Source organism: Phyllostomus hastatus, unplaced genomic scaffold, assembly GCF_019186645.2.
Source record: "Phyllostomus hastatus isolate PE091 unplaced genomic scaffold, TTU_PhHast_1.1 phas_scaffold_39, whole genome shotgun sequence".
Classification (NCBI taxonomy): Eukaryota; Metazoa; Chordata; class Mammalia; order Chiroptera; family Phyllostomidae; genus Phyllostomus; species Phyllostomus hastatus.
Window position 1 is genome coordinate 12,629,331 of NW_025334028.1, and position 16,280 is coordinate 12,645,610.

The 16,280-nt window shown below is 39.9% G+C and overlaps 1 protein-coding gene across 1 annotated transcript in view; it reads right to left on the reverse strand.

Annotated features, from left to right (window-relative positions):
* The window catches only part of PPM1K (protein phosphatase, Mg2+/Mn2+ dependent 1K), a 35,155-nt gene extending 19,336 nt beyond the window's left edge, over nt 1–15,819 (reverse strand). Inside the window, exons 1-3 of the mRNA XM_045820269.1 lie at nt 15,632–15,819; nt 8,884–9,399; nt 7,066–7,166 (exon numbers count right to left, since the gene is read on the reverse strand). Coding sequence (XP_045676225.1) covers nt 7,066–7,166; nt 8,884–9,320 — 538 coding nt within the window. The 5' untranslated portion in view covers nt 9,321–9,399; nt 15,632–15,819. The remainder of the gene's footprint in view (nt 1–7,065; nt 7,167–8,883; nt 9,400–15,631) is intronic.
* Between the last annotated feature and the right edge of the window lie 461 nt (nt 15,820–16,280).

Genomic DNA, 16,280 nt, shown 5'->3' on the forward strand with positions numbered 1-16,280 from the left:
GGTATTCTGATCTTACTCTCCTCTAACTACCCCCAGTTTAAACAGAAATCGTAAATATTTTAAATGCTATTGAGGTTATTTGAAGTACTTTATACAGATGTGAGTTTTTTTAATATATTTTATTGATTATGCTATTACAGTTGTCCCATTTCCCCCCCTTCACTCCCCTCCTCCCTGCGCAACCCCTCCCACCCACATTCTCCCCCTTCAGTTCATGTCCATGTGTCATACTTGTAAGTTCTTGGTTTCTACATTTCCCATGTTATACTTACCCTCCCCCTATTTTCTACCTACCATCTATGCTACTTATTCTCTGTACCTTCCCCCCCACTTCTTCTCCCACTGCCCTGTCCCTAACCCTCCATGTGATCTCCATTTCCGTGGTTCTACTCATGTTCTAGTTGTTTTAGTTTTTGTTTTTATTTTAGGTGTGGTTGTTAATTGTGAGTTTGTTGTCATTTTACTGTACATGTTTTTTATCTTCTTTTTCCTAGATTAGTCCCTTTAACATTTCATATAATAAGGGCTTGGTGATGATGAACTCCTTTAACTTGACCTTATCTGAGAAGCACTTTATCTGCCCTTCCATTCTAAATGAAAGCTTTGCTGGATAGAGTAATCTTGGATGTAGGTCCTTGCCTTTCATGACTTGGAATACTTCTTTCCAGCCCCTTCTTGCCTGTAAGGTTTCTTTTGAGAAATCAGCTGATAGTCTTATGGGCACTCCTTTGTAGGTAACTCTCTCCTTTTCCCTTGCTGCTTTTAAGATTCTCTTGTTATCTTTAGTCTTGGGTAATGTAATTATGATGTGCCTTGGTGTGTTCCTCCTTGGGGCCAACTTCTTTGGGACTTTCTGAGCTTCTTGCACTTCCTGGAATTCTATTTCCTTTGCCAGATTGGGGAAGCTCTCCTTTATTATTTGTTCAAATAACTTTTCCACTTGTTGCTCTTCCTCTTCCCCTTCTGGTACCCCTATAATTCAGATGTTGGAACATTTAAAAATGTCCTGGAGGTTCCAATTCCTCTCCTCATTTTTTTGAATTCTTATTTCTTCATTCTTTTCTGATTGGATGTTTCTTTCTTCCTTCTGGTCTACTCCATTGATTTGAGTCTCAGTTTCCTTCCCATCACTATTAGTTCCCTGTACATTTTCCTTCATTTCACTTAGCATAGCCTTCATTTTTTCATCTAATTTGCGACCAAATCCAACCAATTCTGTGAGCATCCTGATCACCAGTGCTTTGAACTGTGCATCTGATAGGTTGGCTATCTCTTTGTCGCTTAGTTTTATTTTTTCTGGAGCTTTGATCTGTTCTTTCATTTGGGCCATTTTTTTTGTCTTGACACACCTGTTAGGTAATGAGGGGCAGCGCCTTAGGTGTTCACCAGGGAGGGGCAACCCATGTAGCTGGGTTGTGACACTGTATGTGGCAGCGGGGTCCGAGAGGGAACAATGGGGCTTGCTCTGCTCTCTGCTGGATTTCAGTCACTTCCCCTGCTTCCTGCAAGCAAATTGGGCCCTTCTGGTGCTGATTCCCATGTGGGTGGGTTTGTGTACATCCTGAGACCCTGTAGGCCTCTCCAACAAACTCTCCTGTGAGGCTGGGAGTTTCTCTTGGCACATCAACCCCCACAGGTGTTTTCAATCAGTGATTTGAGGCTTTATTTCTCAGCGCTGGGGCCCTGGGTTGTGTGGTCTGTCTTGCTCCCCAGTTTCACCTGGTTTATCTGTACAAGAATGTGGGACCGCCCGGCCCACCAGCCACCTTCACACTGTGCCCCTCCACAATGTGCTGCCTTACTGGGTTGTGTCCACTAGCTGTTGCCCTGCATGCCCGGGGTCTGCCCGCTGCCACCTTGTATGTCTGGGTCCACCAGCTGCCCTGCCGGAGCCCCCTCTGTCCTGGCTCCCTGACTCCACCCCTCCTACTGGTCTGGATGAATGTGTCTATTTTAACTCCTTGGTTGCCAGACTCCCATACAGTTAAATTTTCTGTCAGTTCTGGTTGGTTTTTTGTTTTTAAATTGTTGTTGTCCTTATTTTGGTTGTGCGAGGAGGCACAGTGTGTCTACCTACACATCTATGTTGGCCAGAAGTCCAGATGTGACAGTTTTGAAGTCCTAAAAAAATGAAAATGTTTTATTTTCACTTTCCCTATAGTGCAATTCCTGAAATTCCACTAATGGTGACTCATTCACATGGTTTAACCAATCTTTTTTCAGGTTTCTCCTACTTAAAATTCATATCCACTCAGGAGTATAACTCACTGAAATATACACATTACACTAATAATTTTGTTAAATAGGCTATAGTATGATCAAGGATTAAACTATAATAACTTTGGTGAGGACAAGCAGGCAGTTCATACCAACTGAGCCCCTTCCAGATTCTATGCAGGATGCTGAATGATGGATTGAAAACTCAATAAGCATGGTCCCTGCCTGCAAGGTCCTCACAGGAAGTGTCCTAGGAGAAAAGGGGGGCTGCTGCTAAAAGAAAAGGTTAAAGAAACTGGCGAGTGCAAACTGCAATTACTTCACAATTTTATTTAACTAAAACTGGTACTATTCCTGTCTATGCCAAGAAGAATATTATTCACTCTTACAATACTGACACTGTTTTAGTTGTTACAGAAAACTAAAAGAAAAAAAAACCTAAAAAAAGTTTTAATTTAAGTAACTTTGAAATCTAAATGGTTTAAGCATTATATCTTTAGTGGGTTTAATATATTTGATAAAATAGATCCTAAATATCTAAAGGCAAATTTTGCCATTTTTTAAAGCTTTAGAAAAATTTTTGAAAACTTATGAAAAATTTTTAAATTGTTCTCAAAATACTTACTAAAAAAAGCCAGACTAATTGATCTATAAAAATACAAAATAAGCCCTGGCTGGTGTGGATCAGTGAACTGAGTGCTGGTCTGCAAACCAAAGAGTAACCAGTTTGATTCCCAGTCTAGGGCACGTGCCTGGGTTGCAGTCAGGTCCCCAGTAGGGGGCACATGGAGGCAACCACACATGTTTCTCTCCCTCCCTCCCTTCCATGCTCTCTAAAAATAAAAAAAATAAAATCTTAAAAAAATACAAAATAAGATTTAAGAACAGCAATATCATCTAGACCTTATTTTTTAATACACTAAGCATAATCTGTCTTGCTCCATCATACTTGTAAACAAATGCCCATTAAGTGAAAAACAAATTTTAGAATCTTATGAAAGTTTTTATCATTAACTCAAAGCATGTGACAGAGGAACTAAATTAAATGAATATATTTTAATTTAATTATTAGAAATGGATTCCATTCTTATAATTAATTTCTTTGAACAATCTCTGTTTATGTGGAAAAGACATTTTAGTGAGTTTTTTAAAAATTAGCAAGTTAAGTAAACTCTCTCCCTCACTTCAACATTTCCTCTAGTTATAATTTATTATTCAATAAATGACAGGGGTCCTTTTCTTAACACAGACTCTATCATTGTTTTAAGTATCTTTGTTGATGAGATCCTTTAAGAAAGGGATGACTGCATCCATGAAGGGTTTGTTTTGGACTGAGGCCACATTCCCAGATGAACTTTAACATTTCCTCTGAAAAGGTTGCCCAGTAAGTCCTGCCTGTTTAGGGAATAGCTAGGGCACACCACCTGCACTACAGCTGATAAACATCCTGGCATGAGACACAACCAACCTGGTTATGGGAGAAAGAAGCATACCAATATGGATACCAATATTCAGAGTTATAAAAATAAAATGATCAGAAAATGTTTTAATGTTTCACCCTATTTTTCATAAGGTGAAGGGTCAGCTGGAAGGAAGTCCAAAGGAATGAAGGAGAAAGTGGGCCTGAGTGATATACAAATGAGAAAATGAATCCCTGAACAAAGAAATTGACTCTAATGATTTTCTGAGGCATATGATAATGGAAGTTTCTCAAAAAATAGCAGGAAAGCCTTTTAATGAGTTATCCTAGAGACATCTTCTCTAATTCTTATCATTAAATATTTCCTTGAGAGAGGCCACAGTGGGTGCCATGAAAACCCTAGCAACTACCCTTTACTTTTCTTTGAGTTTCAGTTCCTTATTGGGAATTGGGGAGGATTCCCACCAGCATTCAAATTGAAACTGTGAAAATGACATTTCTGTGGTGCCCTTTGGCATCCTTTAAACAAAAGGATGAATCAAACATAGATTAATATTATTGCATGATTCATGTTCATTCTGTATGCATACATTTATATAGTTGTTGCAGAAGTTTTCAAGATTAATTTTGTGAGCAAAAGCTATAGGGGACAGCTAACTAGAAAACATTAACTACATTTCCTGAAATGGTTTTAATCAATTTAGTCAAAAGCAGAAACATTTTACTTTCAAAATTTAAGGACAGAGTTATAAAAATAAAATGATCAGAAAATGTTTTAATGTCCTTTTCTCCTTTATATATTTTACTGAGAACAAGAGATAAATCTTATGCCTAAAATTTATCTTCTCTCAACCCCTATTTTTCATAAGGTGAAGGGTCAGCTGGAAGGAAGTCCAGTACACAAAATTTTAAATTCACCTTGTGCTACTTCCAACCAAGATCAAGGTGTCGGTAGACACAGTGTATCTCCTCGCACAACCAAAAGGACAACAATAAATTTACAAACAAAAAACAAGAAGAAGTGACAGAAAATTTAACTGTGTGGAAGTCTGACAACCAAAGTATTAAAGAAGAAACATTCACCCAGACCTGTAGGAAGGGCAGAGATGGGCAGTCCGAGAAGACAGGACTCGAGGCAAGGCTGCAGCTGGAGAACCAGGGTGGGTAAAGCGGCAGCTGGCAGAGTCAGCGCTCCCACATTTGTGTGCAGATAAATTGAGAGAGTGAGACAACCATGCAACCCAGGGTTCAGGCCCAGGAAATAAAGCCTCAAAATCTCTCACTGAAAAATAACCTGTGGGGATTGAGGCCACAGGAGAAACTCCCAGCCTCACAGGAGAGTTCAATGGAGAGACCCACAGGGTCCTAGAACTATACAAGCCCACCCACCCAGGAATCAGCCCAGAAGAGCCCAATTTGATTGTGGGTAGCGGGGAAAGTGACTGAAAGCAGGTCAAGAGCTGAGCAAGTGGCATTGTTCCCTCTGGGACCCCTACCCCTGACATACAGCACTATAACGGTGATGTGAGTTGCCCTGCCCTGGTGAATACCTAAGGCTCTGCCCCTTACTATGTAACAGGCACACCAAGACAAACAAGAAATGGCCCAAACGAAAGAACAGGTCAAAACTCCAGAAAAAATACAACTAAGCGATGAAGAGATAGCCAACTTACCAACCTATTAGATACACAGTTCAAAACACTAGTAATCAGGATGCTCACAGAAATGGTTGAGTATGGTTGCAAAATAGGGAAAAAAGTGAAAGCTATGAAAAGTGAAATAAAGGAAAATGTACAGAGAACCTACAGTGGCAGGAAGGAAACTGGGACTCAATGATTTGGACCAGAAGGAAGAAATAAACATTCAACTGGAAGAGAATGAAGAAAGAAGAATTCAAAAAAAAAAAAATGAAGAGAGGCTTAGGAACCTCCAGGACAACTTTAAACATTCCAATATCCGAATTATAGGGGTGCCAGAAGGAGAATAAGAGCAAGAAATTGAGAACTTATTTGAAAAAATAATGAAGGAGAACTTCCCCAGTCTGGCAAAGGAAATAGATTTCCCAGAAGTCCAGGAAGCTCAGAGAGTCCCAAAGAAGTTAGACCCAAGGAAGCACACACCAAGGCACATCATAATTACATTACCCAAGATGAAAGATAAGGAGCCAATCTAAAAAGCATCAAGAGAAAAAAAGGAGAGAGTTACGTACAAAGGAGTTCCCATAAGACTATCAGCTACTTTCTCAAAAGAAACCTTACAGGCAAGAAGGGGCTAGAAAGAAGTATTCCAAGTCATGAAAAACAAGGACCTACATCCAAGATTACTCTATCTAGCAAAGCTATCATTTAGAATGCAAGGGCAGATAAATACTTCCCAGAGAAGGCCAAGTTAAAGGAGTTCATCACCAAGCACTTATTATATGAAATGTTAAAGGGACTTATCTAAGAAAAAGAAGATGAGAATATGAACAGTAAAATGACAACTATCAACAACCAACTATCAACAACCAAAAAAAAAAACAAAAACAAAAACAAACAAAGCAAACAACTAGAACAGGAACAGAATCACAGAAATGGAGATCACATGGAAAGTGGGCAGGGTGGAGAAAGGGCGAAAAGGTACAGGGGATAAGAAGCATAAACCTACCGTAGAAAATAGACAGGGGGAGATTAAGGATAGTATAGGAAATGTAGAAGCCAAAGAACTTATCTGTACAACCTTTGGATGTGGACTGAAGGGGAGGAATGTGGGTGAGAGAAGGTGTGCAGAGTGGAGGGGAATAAAGAGGAGAAAATGGAATAACTGTAATAGCATAATCAATAAATTATATTAAAATAAATAAATAAATTCACCTTGTGTTTAACAAATAAAAAAATCACTAGTTACAGCAGGAAAGCTGCAAGCTTTTTTAAGAAGTAGGAGAAAAAATATCTATTCTAATTATACAAAGTAGTATATATTAGTGATTATCCTTTCCTGCCTAGGACCAATTAATTTTCTCCTTGCCTGACCAATTACTGTCCTGGCTAGATGAGATTATCCTGTAGTGTATTTCATTATTTGCTCATCAGATTCATCTAAAAAAAAATAATAATAAACACCCTCATAGTATGGATATCTTGTCCATAAAATGTGCAATCAAACAGATTTTAAAATTTTTTAATCTTTTTAAAATTGAAATGCAATATACAAACCATTATGGAGTTTCAATTTTTGAAAAATTCTGTAATATATTTCATTTAAAAGGTGGTAACATTAGTTTGGATTCCAAACAGCATTTAAAGTAATTCTTTATCTAAAATCATTTTCCACATAAACCTTCTTACAAAAAAACTGACATTAAAATTTCCACCCCCAAAAGGCTTAAACTGTTTCCATTTTATCCAGGCATTCCCCAGGGTCCTAAGGAATGTGATTGTTTTACTTACCATCAGCAGATAGGTGGGCATGTCTCGAAAAGGCTTTATCTATTTCTAAAAATGCCAAGGTCAACACAGTTTCCAAGTTCTTCTCCTTAGGAAGCAAATCCCTTTATGGGGAGAAAAAAAAGCCCCCAAAATCATATTATAATAGGTGTCTCCTCCTCTTCCTCCTATCTCCTCTCCTCCTGGTCATTCTAGTGAGCACACTCCACACAATGGCCCTCTGTGGCTTGCCTTTAGGTGCTCATTAAGTGTCTACTAATTTAGAGGCATAGTGATAAGCCACTAAGGACATTAAAATAAAAGTCCAAGTTCCACCCTGGCTGGTGTAGCTCGGTGGGCTGAGTGCAAGACTATGAACAAAAGGGCTTCCGGTTCAATGGCCAGTCAAGGCACATGCCTGGGTTGCGGGCCAAGTCTCCTGTTGGAGGCACTCGAGAGGCAACCACATGTTGATGATTCTCTCCCTCTCCTTCTCCCTCCCTTCCCCTCTCTAATTAAAAAAAAAAGTCCAAGTTCCCATATTAAATGATTAATCCTCACTACTGCAACTCTTAGAGGTTGAGAGTTCCTTTGTATTAAATTAAGCCACTGAGTGGAATAAGGCAAAATATACTTAAATCGACTAACGAACAGTATGAACAATTATACACAAGAAAGCAAGAAATAGCCATGGCTACAACTCTGTCACATGTTCTCCCCCTCTTTTAATGCTAGCTGTAGTGTGATCCTCAAAAATACATTGTAATAATTGCTTTAAACTATGTAAAAACCTCCAAAATACCCATATTGAATGCATTTTCCCCATACTAATGATAACTATCTAAAGTTATTATCAACAAGTATCCAAAGCTATTCACATGCCACTTGAGAATATAATTACCATTTATTGATGCATTAGGAGCCATGCACTGAGTAAGGAGTAAATGCTTCTCATAAATTCTCATAGTACATGAGATCCCCCAGGGGTGTGCAACCTTTTGGCGTCTCTTGGCCACACTAGAAGAAGAGTTGTCTTGGGCCACACATTAAATATACAAATACTAATGAAAACAAACAAATAAACAATCTCATAATGATTTAAGCAAATTTACAATTTTGTGTTGGGCCGCATGAGGCTTGTGGGCTGCGGGTTGGACACCCTTGAATGATCCCAAATCAAGTACCATGGATTCTGGTTGTTAAAATGAAACAGTAGGCCCAAAGTGGAGTCACTTGTGCTCCACCCACATCACCAAACCAAGGTTTAAACCTTACCTGATTGCAGTACCAACATTTCCCAGCAATAGTAATCTTAACCGGTAATCTTCAAATTACTAGTAATCTTAACCGGGCTAAGTAATCTTGGCCCAGAATTTTCTGGTTAGCACCAGTGAGATAGCCTGTCTCACAGTTCCTTCCCATCCCTCAGAGGAAGAAGCAACAAGCTCTGTCCCTATTTGTTTCCCCCTCTGCCTACAAAACCTTCCATTTTGTTGAGCTCCTCCAAGCTCTTTTCTATTTGCTAGATGGGTTGCTAAATGTAGGAATTGTTCAGTAAAGCCAATTAGATATTTAAAATGTGCTTGGTTGAATTTCTGTTATTTAACATCATCAATGCTCTCACCAGAGGAGTTGAAACATTTATTTCTGAATGGTAATAATCATCAGTAATAATAATCATCAGCAATACAAGACATGCAGAAGCTACTGCTTGTTCATAAAACAATTATAAAACCACTCAAATAACTACATTAAGACTGAATATCTCAGCCAAAAAGTGGAAGTTTAAACATGAAGCGTAAGGCCAACTGCAAAGTCAAGACTGAAAGTCACCGTACGTACATGATGCATTCCTCCATGTGGGTGTGACAGAAGTCAGCAGCGGCAGGTCCTCCATGACCATCGTATACCGCGAAATACAGGACTTCATCGGTCAGCTGAGCAAAGGCAAATCTGTCTTCATTCTCTTTCCGTTTGCCAATCTGTGATGTGCAGCCCACGTTTTCCAAACTGATTTTAGGTATGGGCTTGCCATACTTAATGCTGGGCGGCAGCAGAATTGGCTCATCAATGCGGTTATCCCAGATCCCAAAATTATCCCAGGTGGCTGGACGCCCACTACCATCAGGGTCAAACCGAGAAAACCTGGGCTCCGAAGTGGAGCTGTGGCGTGTGGGTGTCACCCGACTGTTATCCTGTAGCAGGCGGGAGCTTAGCAGCACTCTCCTCACCTGGTTCCCACCACTTCTAACCAAAGTAATCAAGGCAGCTGTTGACATAACTCAAATCCAAAGGATTCAGTAGTCAGGGAAAGGCCAATGGAACAATAATGGAATGTCTTCCAAAAAAATGATGCAACTGAATAAAGAGGGAGAGATCAAGAGAAAGAGAGACTCCATCAGTAATTTTTGAATATAGCATATATTATTAGGCATTACCAAAACTGAAGGCATTAAAGAATGTGGCACCTAACAGCCAACTTCTAAGGGTAGTGCATCAACATCAATTCACTATTTCCCATGCCATTCAGAGTTTAAATTCTATAAAAATTTGACAACATGTACACATCATATAGTCAAGCTTTAATTTATGATCACCTTGGGATCTTGTTAAAATGCAAACTCTGAATCTGCCTGCATTGGGCCTGAGACTCTGTCTGCATTTTTAACTGCTTCCTGGTGATGCCTGCCTGTCTAGCAGGCCACCCTTTGAGTAGCAAGAATATAAAATACAGGTATAAATTAATATTCTTCCCTTTATTATCTCTATTGCTCTGAAGAAAAGAGGCAAATATTACTAACAAAATGTCTTACAAGAGATAGAAATAAGAGAAGAAAGGATAACTGGCTAATAGAATGTTTATGATAGTTCTGTACCCAAAGAGCATCCCAGTCTTAGCAAAGACACACCTAGGATCTAAACTTTGTTTTGTTTCAAGATTTCTCCACTTACTAAACTTTACATACGTAAACTGGTTCACACAAACACCCCCAGAAGTACAAGGATAAGCCAGTTCAGATGTTTCCCTTTGCGGTAGACCCTCATGGGAAAGGTGTGTGAACTCAGGAATTGAGGGGCACTGCATTTCTGACAAGCACCCCTGACTTGTGAGCAACAGATCTGTGCATTTACATTCACCATTACCCTTTTGTCACACAGCCCCAGGAGCCCACCCACTCTCACTGCCTACACCTCTAGCAGGAGATCACAGCAGAGTATGAACCACATTTTTTGAAATGATTATTCTGCACCCTCCCTTCTGGACTCTGCCCCAAAGCTAAATCCTAAAAGCTCTTCTGTGTGTGGTCAGGGGGAATTCCTATATCCCTGCTAGGGTAGCCCTTCCTGCTAGAAGGGCTGTTTCTGGCCATTTTCCATACAGATTAGCTTCTAAGCAGAAGTTCATCAGGTACTTCAGTTAGTTATTTCATGAATTGAAAACATAGCATGATGTTAAGGTTTGGTAATTCTAGTGGAGGGTATGAGATGTTATATTCTTCTCAATTGTATGTTTGAATTATTTCACACAAAAAATATGAGCCTGAAAAAATAGATCCCCCCAAAATGTACATACACAACAAAAAAAAGCCCAGTTTGGGTAAATCTGTAAGAAAATGTGTTACAGATTTCAAACAATTATTTTCAAATACATTTTTGGAAATCAGTGTAGCTATGTATTAGAAGAGCCATTACTCCTTTCAGTGAGTAAAGCAGTAAAAGGAAAACATAAGGTTCCAAAGTACACCTGTAGATACTTAAGCAATGGAAGTCATGAGCCCTGCCTTCATAGGATTTAGAATGAAGATGGCGCCCAGACAATGACTGTTATCATAAAAGACTGAGGAGGCCATCCCTTCTTGGTCTTTTAGCTGATATCGTGCTTAAAAAACAGAAACTCACTTCTTTTATGACAATGTTAAAGGTGGTGGAGACACCATCTCTGGTTATCAAGTATCTAAGAAAAGTAACATATTCCATTACCAAAAAAAAAAAAAGGTGTTTACCTCTTAGCTTCTGATTGCAGGATATATATATATATATATATATATATATATATATATATATATATATATATATATATTTCTTTTTAAAATTTTATTGTTGTTCAAGTACAGTTGTCTGCCTTTTCTCCCACCACCCGCCTCCAATCCCAGCCATCTCCACCTCCCTCCTCTGATTCCAGCCCTCCTTGGTTTTGTCCATGTGTCCTTTATAGTTGTTCCTGAAAACCCTTCCCTCCTTTCCCCTCATTACCCTCTTCTACCTCCCCTCTGGTTACTGTCAGTTTGTTCTTAATTTCAATGTCTCTGGTTATATTTTGCTTGTTTGTTTTGTTGGTAAGCTTCCACTTAAAGGTGAGATCATATTTTACTTGTCTTTCACCACCTGGCTTATTTCACTTAGCATAATGCTCTCCAGTTCCATCCACACTGTCGCAAAGGGTAGGAGCTCCTTCTTTCTTTCTGCTGAAGATTATATTTTATAATCTTAAATAATAATAATAATTATTATTTGAGTTGCAGAGGAGTTGCAGAGAAATGCCAAACTGCAATGCAATCTAGCAAATAAGAGAACTAAATACTAATTATTGATGGAGATAATTCACAAAGCACAAAATCATTGATGGAGATAATTTACTTTTTCTCCATCAAAACTATTGATGGAGGAAAAGTAAAAACTTTAAATGCATTGATTAGAAAACTCGTTCATATTTTCAGAGTGCACTAGCAATTGCAAAGTGTTCTTTTGGCTTCAGTCTGAAAGCATGTATGCCATATTCAGCCTTAAGCCATTTTGCATTCACGCACCTACCTTAAACAATAGTTCTAAAATTATAAACAATAAATATTGGATAAAGTTCTTCTTCAGTTTGTATAGGATATTGCCTCCCATCTCTGTCCTCCAAATATAATAAATAAACAAGTAAACAAACAAACAAACAAAACAAAATAAAACAAACCTGCATTCTCAGCAGGAAACAAATATCCACTGGAAACATTACAAAAGAATGAAATGAAATGCAAGTTGGGCTGTTTCTTTAAGCCCACATTTACTACAATTAATCATCAACCTGGTCTCCTTCCTCATTGATTATCTGCACAATCATCTCAGAAAGTAAGCAGAACAGTCATAGGCAAACATTTCCTTTAAGGCCTACTATTGGCATAGATGAAATATGAGGCCAATATATAGCTAGTTTACATAATTAGGTCAGCATCAATTATGCAAGCTAGAAACTTTGCCTGAGAAGTGGTTCCACCTTCTTTTCCATAGGCAAAAACTAAATCCTATCAATCTCCCCATATTACCAAGGAAACTATTTAAATTGGACGTGTGTTCCCAAGCTAAATAGCAACTTTGAACTAAATCTGCACATCAAAAAACGTTTCCTCCACTGCTTCACACCAGGAATCAGCCAACACAGACCCCAGCTCTCCAACTGCCCATGGAACTGTCTATGTACCAACTAGCAGGCAAAGGGTGGAATTTATAAAGTGAACAACATACAAGAATCTTTAAAAAAAAATCAGTGTTCTTTATAATGAAAAGAATGGAGAGCAAACTGACAAATGAAGAAACATTTCTATTATTTGTCAGATCAGCAATTATAAATTGGCATGAATTTATCATTCTGCTAACTAAAAAAGTTATTAAGAAGTCCTTTATGTCAATCTCTCAATCAAAAATCAATGCAAGCTCATTTTTATAGACCATTTTAACATTTATATTCAACCTCCAAATGTCAAGGTCATCCAAAAGGGTCACAGGACACAAGTTAACTTTTTCTTGAAAGCCATTGAAGACACAGAAATGTCACAGCAAAAGTTAAATGGACTAGGAGCACAAGAACACCTTATGCTAATACACCATATGCTACTAGCAAAAATAAAATTTAAAAACTATGCTAAGCAAGAAAATAAAGATAAATAACTTGATTGGAATCCTAGCTACATAACAGATGTTATAAGATAAAACAACCTAAACTGTTCGATCATCACAGACCAAAAGGGGGAAACACGGGCAGTCTTCCACTTAGCCCAAGCTGTTTTCCAAATCCTTTTTATGTATGGCACAAATTTACTGTAATCATATGAATTTTTTAAAAATCCACACACAAAACCCTGTATATTCTATACATTGTCAATAAATAAACTGAAAATACTTTCCTTTTTCATCAGTTTCACTTTGATTTTTGTGACCAGGCCTGCTCCATCTTCCTCTTCCTCAATGCCTTTACTAGCTAATCTGATATTCTGAAGCCCTCACACAGATCTCTGAATAATGAAAAGGGTTGGTTTAACAATTCTGACTGTGGGAGGGAGAGAGGATATTCTCATCAATGGGTTAAATGGAAGTGCAATAAGTTGTGAGAAGCATACAAATTATACACAAGATTGCTGGTGAAAACCCACATCCTGAGAGTAGGAAACCTCAGGTGAAAAGCACCAGAAAGGGAAAAAAATGCATTTAGTTTGTGGTAAACTTCTGAAGCACATATTTGATTTACAAATCCAAGGGGCAGGGGGGGATGGTGTGAAGAAATCCACACATACAACTACAAGATAGCTTTGCCAATTTTACACTTCATTTTTCTCCCATTTTATAATCCCTCAATGGTTTAAACACCTCAGGGTAGTCCAAGTTTATTTTTGGAGAAGAGAGGCATTCACTGTCTCTGGCAGGAGAGTGCACTTGGGGTTTGGGTTACACTGCTCTTGACTGCTGAAAGCAGGTCAAAAGGGTGGTTTATGTTGTCATTTTAAATCCATGCCAAAATTACTCAGGAGTTCTAAGAATTAGTACTACTGAAGCCTGCTTAGATTTATCCTTCTAGCAAAAATATTTTTAAGTATTCAAACCATCTATCATAAAGTGATACTTAGGTAATTTTTACATCCCTACCTTCCATAATGGAAATGAGCTAATTTCAATACTGAGCTAAATGTTTCTTCATTAACTCTTTTAAAATCAACCAATACATCACAATAAATTCAAATGACATGGACTGCTCCAGGGTGTATTTCAGAAAACTTGGATTCTAACATCTTCTTTATCAGTACACTGGCTAGGAGGAAAGGAAAAAAATCAATGTCTACCCAAGGGAAAAAGAAACAACAAAAACTCCAGTGACTTCTCTTAGGTTTGATGGGAACCTTTGTTTAATGTGTGAATAGAGGAAAGAATATGGGAGCAGTGAAAAGTACTCTTTCTAATTCCACAGATATCTCTTAAACCGTTTTAGTTAATGCAGATATAACTCAAAGACTATTTCAAACCTGTGCCTTTACACTCCATTGAAGAATTTTCCTTTACATTCTATTCTATACCCCAGCACCTCTCCCCTCTTCTTTCCCCTTCTCTAAGATTCCAGCCAAAGGAGATGCTGTGTTAGCGGTCGATAGAGTTCCTTAAGGTTGCAAGAAAAAAAAAAATCATTAGCGAGATCTCAGTACTCAAAAACGATTCCTAAGGTATTTTATTACAGAGCTGTATCTGTTCTTTCCCTAGAATACAACGAAACCATTGCTATTTTTTTTTCCAGGTAAATTACAACCTGTCACTTCAATCGCTTATTCAGAAACCACCAGATAACCTCCTTCTTTCCACCTCACTGACGGAGGATGAAACGGACTAAAAGGCCTAGTTGCACATCTCCATTCTAAAGCTCAGAAAGGCTAAGGGAGCTTCAGAAACTCCAAATTCCCTGGCTATTTTCACCCATAGTATCGTCTTTTGCCACCTCCTGTGAAAACTCTAATCTACAGAAAGCGGCAGCTAAAAAAGACATCACCAGTCACACTCCTTGAGGTTACAATGCTCTCCTGGCAAAGCAAAACCCACGTCTTCACTTCTACACCAACCAAGGCTCTGTCTGCATGCTTCTCTATTCTAAGCCCCTGAAAAGCTAGCCCCTGCACGTCTCAGGATCATGGGCTCGGCTCGCTGACCGTAACAACTGAGTGTCCAGTTTGACATATGACAAGGAAGCACACCCTCCTGCCCGCGTAGCACTGCGGCCGGCTGGGTTTTCCCCAGCACCGTCCGCCGCGGGGTCTCCACCTCCCAACCACCCTCTCAACTTACAGATCCCAGATCCCGGGTGTCGCCCACGTCTCCCTCTCCCCGCTGTCCCCGGGTTGCGTAGGGCGACGAAAGGCCTCATTAAAGAGAAAAGCTTGCGGGCAGCCCTTGCGTCCCTTCTACCGACCCTTCGGTGGTCCCCTCCTCCCTCCGACACAGCCCACAGCACTCGCTCGGCTGGCGCCTCCAGCCAGCGGTCTAAGTCAAGGCAGAGCGCAGGGTATCGAAAGGAAACAGCCGCTGCCTGCGGTGCAGCCGGGTGGGCCCTGCCGGGACATGATGCTTCTGTCCTCAAAAGGAAAGAAAGCGGAGCAGAAAACACAGACACTGACGATGGGGCTCGACTGAGGGGGCTGGGGAACCTAAACCTGTATTTCCCCTTACCTCCCTAGGAAACCCTGCCCGATTAACTCTCCATTCCACAGTCCAGGAGCGGTGGGGTGCGACCCGGCCTATAAATAATATAAAAGATTAAGAGAAATATATGAAGTGCACTCTAGGCTCTTACCTAGTGATGGTTATATGCCTGGAAAATTTTTAATTAGCTAACGGAGGTCGGGGGAAGGGCTTTCTTGGTCTGTAAATAAAATAGCCTTCTCCGATATGTATGATCCCTGAACAAGCAGTTGGAATAGTCCCCGGCTCGCTGGATGGAAATTCCGGAGAATGCGTCTCCCGCAGTCCGCCGGACTAAGAGGAGAGAGGGGGGAAGTTTGTTCTCGCCGACTGACGGCAGTTCCAGCCAATCCGCGCTGGGAGGGCCGTGCTCCTGACGAGGGGCACACCAATCACAGATTACGACGGAAACGAGCCTCCCCGTAACTACAATTTGACTTGGCTGTCCTCTAACTGTGCACTGTAGAGCGACGTCCACTAGGACCAGTAACGGCTCGCAGTGACACCCCCAAGGCCGTGGAGCGCCGGCCAATGAAGAGGGAACTCGGTGGTGGGTGGGGTCGAGAGACCAGTACCAAGACTGTGTTGAAGACTCCAGCAGCGGGGGTGTAGTTTGGGGCAAAGGGGCTGTGGTTGTGACAACTAGAAAACTGCAAACGGAATGCTAACACTTTGCCTGCGCAAAGGCGCTTGAAAGGCTTCTGGTTCATTATTATTCTTTGAAAAACAGTGCAGCGTTCGGCATAACTAAACAGGCATCT